Here is a 6031-nt window from a genome sequence, read left to right as displayed (position 1 = left end):
GGGCCGGGCGGCAGGGGGCCTGCCCCGCGGGATTCCCGCATGCTAGTTCCGGGGCGGGCGGGTCTAAAGGGCTTTATGCACTGTCTGGAGGGTGGGGACTGGCGCGGGTAGAAAACGGGATGCCTCGGGCGCGGGGCCCGGCTTTCTGCCACGGGGAGCCCGCCGAGGTGCGGGCCTGAAGGAGCGCTCTCCAGCGGAGGCGCTGCAGTGCTGAGTGCGACGCGCGCCCACCTCCTGGGGAAGGAACGGCGAGGCCGGGGACCCGGACCGTTGCGGGGATGGAGCGCAGGGCGTCGGCGGCGTGCACGCTGCTGCTGGCTTTCGCCGCCTGCCTGGCGCCGGCCAGGGGCCGAGGTAAGCGCTCATCGGCCGGAGTTCCGCGCGGAGCGCCGGACTTCCCCGCCTGGGGCAGGGTCGGGTCCGCGGACAGGCGGAGGGGACAGCGGCCGGCAGAGGCCAGGAGCGGGCGGCGGCGCGGCGGTTCCCCCTGGGGCGCTCAGGTTGCCCAGCGCTGGCAGAGAGGGAGCGCCCCTCTTTCGCCCGCCCGGGAAGTGAGCTGCCGCAAACTTGAGAAAGTAGCCCCTCCGGTTTCGGTGACAGCGCACCCCACGGGGACCCCGCCTTTGTTCCCATCGGGGTTTGTCCCAACACTTCTGGAAGGCACTTTGCGGTTCTCCCCGCGAGTCCGCAGCCTGCTTCCCCCGCTGGTTTACTCTCTCTGGGGCCGAGGGGTCCTTGGCGCTGCTCAGTGCGCAGTTTTCCACCTGCAGCGCCCGGCCCGCGAGTCCCTTCGCGCGCCCAGGCTGCGGGCTCGAGCACCCCGCCTCTCTTCAGCAGCGAAACTTGGTCTCGCCGTGACCCCCAAGAGACCGTATTTCGATAAAGATCATTTACGAGCCAAGATAAGGCCGGGAGGTGGGATTGGTCGAGAGAGCGGCTGATGTGCTGCAGCGTTTTCTTGAAGGGTTTCCCTTTCCACCCGGGAGGGGGGGGGGCTTTTGTGTTGATGAATGGGCCCGTCTGCGCGGCCAGAGTTTTGAGGGCTCGAATGGAGAAAGTTTCTGCTATGAGGAGCTGTAAACTTCTCTCAAGTCGTCGGGGAGTTTTCTTTTTTTTTTTTTACAGAAACAGGCGAGGGAAAGAGGAGGAGCAAGTAGTGGAGAGAGTAAAAATAGATGAAAAGGAGAGAAGACAAGCAAGTAGAGAGTAAAAGGGAGAGAAGGAGGGGAAAGAGAGAGCGGGGAGAGAGAGGGAGAGGGAGAGAGAGGGAGAGGGAGAGAGAGAGAGAGGGAGAGAGGGAGAGAGAGAGGAAGCTAGGGATGAATGGGAAGGGCGAGAAGGCAGGAGAAGCAGCGAGCTCTCTCCCTGGCTTTGCGTTGCTAGGTAGCGGCCAAGAGCTGCGTGTGACCGACCGCCAGACAGACAGAGCGAACTCTGCTGCCTCCACGGGGACTAATCTGTCTGTGGGGATGGGAGACCCGCCCCCCCTTCCCCTCCTGCTCGGACAACTTAATTGCCCTACAATGAAAATGAAACCCCTATTGTTGTAGGATTAGCCAAAGCAATAAATTGATTTCCCTGGATCACATATTGGGGTTGACGGGTGGGGACTACAGAAGCCCCCATTGATGACGGAGAGAGGGGGGGAGGGTTTGTGGATGGGCCGTGGCATGTATTCAAATGGTTAATCTGCTTTCTTTCCTCAATTCTTAGCGTAAGCTCCTTAGAAGGAATCAACTAAGTAATTATACAGCAACTCCTAGCAGTACCCATTGCAGACTTCCTGGGAAGAAGTTTGGAAACGCCAACAAACCCCACTGGTTGTGTAAAACTCTTTGGAAAAGGAGGGGAGGCAGGGGGAGAACGTCAATAATTCTAACTTAGAACACCTTTTCTCAGTGTTGGTAACACAGAAAGAGGATTTATTATTATTGTGGAGGGTTTACTGCAGTGCTTAGGGTTATATATATCTCGTGTCCTAAATATAACCATAGGATTTACTGTATGTTCCTGTCAGTGCCTGGCAAAAGGAAATGTTGTCCGGATTCAACTGGGATACATCTGGGTTGTCCACATACAACCAAAACAGATGTTCTCTTCCCTGGATTGATGGTTTAGTCACCAAATAACCTGTACTTACTCTTCTTGGTAGTTTAGACCCATCCGTCTTTCATTCTATAATAATAATAACATAATAATAATATGTATAATAATAGTAATGTATCATATACTTATATATGTGGCAGGCCCGGCGGCTGTTCTAAGTATTTTACACGTCTTGACATTTAATCTTTACCATACCCCTTTGAAGTAAGTACTCTTACTATTTCAGTTTTACAGATGGGAAATGGAGGCATAGAGCAATTAACTTGCCCAGGGTCATGCTGCTAGGAAATCACAGAGCTGTGAGGCAAATCCAAGAGATTCTGACTCCAGAGGCTATGATTTAACTCCTACTGTATGTGGCTCTCTATCTCTTTTGTACTAAAAATGTCATGCCCCCTAAGTTACTGTCCCCGTGTGAAGTTACTAAGGAAGCTGAGGGGCATTTTGCAAGTTTTTGCCACATAATGTAAAATCTGCTTACTGCTCATAACTAGATATTTTCAGAAACTCTTTTCAGGTTTCTATCACCTGAATCCTACTATCCTCACACCCAGTCCTCCTACTTGATCATTTTTACATACATGTCCTCTGAATGTCCTCAACCTGGGAGTTTAAGAAGATTTCTAGATTCCTGTTGTATTGATTTTTGATTTAGTTGAAGTAAAGTATGATGACAATATAAATGCCCTTATTTTAGCATAAAATATTTCAGGTAAGATCTTATTGCAAACTTTGTATCATTAGAAGTTGGAAAGAGTGTCACAGTTAGTCTTTTAAAAAATATCACATATCTGTAGCTAAAAATTATTTGCATTGTCCTCTATTTTGTATAATGCTGTTTAAGAAAAAAAAAATGTGGGAGGGCCTGAACTCCATCAATGGCTTCACCACTTTCTAGCTGTGTGACCTTGGGGAAGTCATTTAACTTTTCATGGCTCAGATTGCTTATCTGTAAAATTGGTATGCTAATGAGAGAATCTAATTCCATGACATTTTACGAAAATAAAGAGATAAATGTGCTTAGTGTGGTGTAAGGCATGGTAGACAATGTTCATAAATAAACTAGCAGCTCTTTTTATTATATTGATCGACAATAAATGTTACTTTTTTTTTTTTTGCTTACTACTCATATTTCTAATTTCCAAATGCACATAGGAAAGTCTTTAAGCATTTTCCATTTAACATTTCTTTGAGGAATTCCCAGAGTCCAGGATGTGATTTGAAGTTTTTCGAGAAAATGGTATTGATTCTCAGGACAATGATATTCTTTCATCCAACAGAAGTTTGGTTGTGCCCTTAATAGTATCACCTTTTATGACAATTACATCTTTGGGTGCAGTTTATATGGTTAAAAGGATTGTGTGGCCAATAACAAACAGGCAACATTTTGGTTCCATCACATCTCTGATACCTGCTTCTGCTTTTATTTCACAGCAGTTGGCTTCTCTTTCTTGTATTGAAGTTCTTCCTTGCCAGTCTTCGGGGCTTCTGCTTAAACTCCCTTCAACCGTGTGCTTGTCCTGTTTTAATAGAAACTTTAATAACCTTAGATATCAACTGGTCTTCTTGCATTATTTTATAGATAAGTAACTAAACCCTGGAGGGAGACTGAAAGGGAGTGAAAGGGAGGGGATTAAGTGCCTTGCCTGAGGGCATGTGGCCTGTGATAGAGCCAGGATCTGAACCTGAGTCTCCTCTCCTCATTCTACAGGACCTTTTTTAGAGACATGTCCTCTAAATGTCCCCAGGTTGAGGAAATTTCTAGATTCCTTTTGTGTTGATCCTGACTTATCAGATGAGGCAAAGTATGATGAAAAGATGATCTTGGCGAATCTTCAATTGGATGGGTCACCTGTCTCAGGCCTAAGCTGAATCTTATGATAACCATGTGTTTTTAGCTTGGTCCAGAACTTATGCTATGCCAGCACCCCAACTCCCAAAGTCTCTGCCTCTGGATCTGTTTTTCAAAAATTTGGGCCATCAGAGCACATTCCTGAAGGTCTCTCCGTTTTGTAGTGAAGGCTGCTACATGACTAGATTTTTAGTCTTACTCAAGGTAATTATTCGGTCATGGTTAATCACTGTCCATGTTCTTTAATCATGTGCTCTAAGAAAACTGACAGGTTTCAAAAAATGTAAATTAAAAGTTAAAAAAATCTTTTTAAAATAATGATATCAAGAACGTAAATGTATTTCCCATGTGACTAGAAGCACACTGCAGTGTTGTCTTTGGGGTTTCTGTTAAGTCCTAGTAGCTAGAACAAGGTATGTAGAAAGTTGAGGTGCTTACAGCAGTTTGTTGAATTGAAAAGAGTTGGTATAACTCAAATAGTTATATCATATTCTATTAACTTTGTGATCTTGAGGAATTAAAAAAAATTGTCACCACTGTGGCATTCCACAAACATTTATTAATAAGCATCCACAGTGTGCTAGTGAGTCAGCAGTATCAATACTACAGAAAGGTTAAGGAGGATGAGAACTGAAAAGAGGAGTCTAGGTTTCACAATTAAAATGGGCTGCAACTTTGCCTTTAAGATTCTGAGATCGTCATTCTCTAGTTCCTAATAACCCTGGTTATGATCTCACCAATATTAGAAAGATTTGACATGTTCCAGCCTCAGTGTTTTGGGCTGCTTCTTTAGAATGATCAGATTGGTAGATGTTTTGAAATGTCAGAGACCTTTGATGCTCCCCGGGCTCTATAGGGGTCTGTGCAAATGTTTCCTAATTGATTTCTTGACAGTCTTAGCATTGTGAGACAAAGTAGGAAGAGTGTGAGATTTTGGGGTTAGGGGATCTGGCTTTGAAACTTGCCTCTGCCATTTGCTATCTGGGAAATCCATTACAGTGTACTCAACTGCTCTGGATTGGTTTTATCTGTAAAACAGGCACATGCCAATTAATTGAGATGCGTGTGAAGTGTTCTTTAGACTGTGAGGTCTCATATATTCTTCTATCCATCATTACTGCCTTCTTCAAGAATCTAACTTTTTCCAAACTTGAGAAGAAGATATTGTATCTTGGTATTCTTTTTTTATTTTTATTTTTTTAATACAGCTGATCCTTTGAGTGATATTCCTGGGCATGTTTGACATAGTGCTTTAGTGGCTACAACACTTTACATAGTAGTCTAAATTCTCATGTTTATGAATGACAAACCTAAGTTAAACTGCTTGAAGCCAAAAGGGAAGTTTATTGAAATACATAATTGAAAAGATAGAGCCATTAGGTTGAACCATATGGGATTGCTGTTTTTCTAGGTCAGAAATAGTCAAATATGGCAATTTCACTTGGTTCAACCTAGTACAAATGGGGGCTCAGCATGTGTCATGCTGATCTGGATTCTATTTCTATCTTCTGGCTCTGAGATGACTCTGTTCTCTAGCGTGTTCTTCTCTGGTGTTATAAGATGGCTGTTAATGGCTTCTGGAACCACATCCTTTCATGTCATGTCCAATGGGAAAGAGCAAGAGTTTTTGTCTTAATTGTTCTCTGAAAAGTCTCAGTTGCATTTCAGGGGCTCTGCTTAGGTCATAAGCTTATTGGAGAACCAATCACTGTATCCAGGGATGTGAAGTGTGCCTATAGCTTAGACTTGAGTCACATGCTTGGTCCCTGAAGTCATAGACTAAGGCTAGACCCCAGAGGGAAAATTGGGTAAGGCTCCTAGAATTGTGAACAGATGTGGGGCTGCAAAAACAACAGGTGTCTAGAACACCTTATCAGATAAAACCATTTTTCCACGTTCTGTATGAAGACAGACTTGAAAAGGCTGTAGAAATTTCTCAAGAGCTGGCAGTCCTGGGGTAACTCAATAATTGAAGGGGGAAAAGTATTGGAAACATTTAAGGCAAAAGACATCGTGCTGTGTTCGTGTGGTCATGTTGCAACTAGAAGATTTGCTTGTAGCCTAAAGGATTCT

General features: G+C 44.9%; 1 protein-coding gene across 1 annotated transcript in view; it reads left to right on the top strand.

Moving 5' to 3' along the window:
* Positions 1-207: 207 nt before the first annotated feature.
* Positions 208-6031, top strand: part of LRP2 (LDL receptor related protein 2) — a 196246-nt gene continuing 190422 nt past the window's right edge. Inside the window, exon 1 of the mRNA XM_067027528.1 lies at positions 208-354. Coding sequence (XP_066883629.1) covers positions 279-354 — 76 coding nt within the window. The 5' untranslated portion in view covers positions 208-278. The remainder of the gene's footprint in view (positions 355-6031) is intronic.

The sequence above is a fragment of the Kogia breviceps genome, chromosome 2 (genome assembly GCF_026419965.1).
Source record: "Kogia breviceps isolate mKogBre1 chromosome 2, mKogBre1 haplotype 1, whole genome shotgun sequence".
NCBI lineage: Eukaryota > Metazoa > Chordata > Mammalia > Artiodactyla > Physeteridae > Kogia > Kogia breviceps.
Note: the sequence above shows the minus strand (reverse complement) of the source record. Positions and strands in the feature narration are given on the sequence as shown.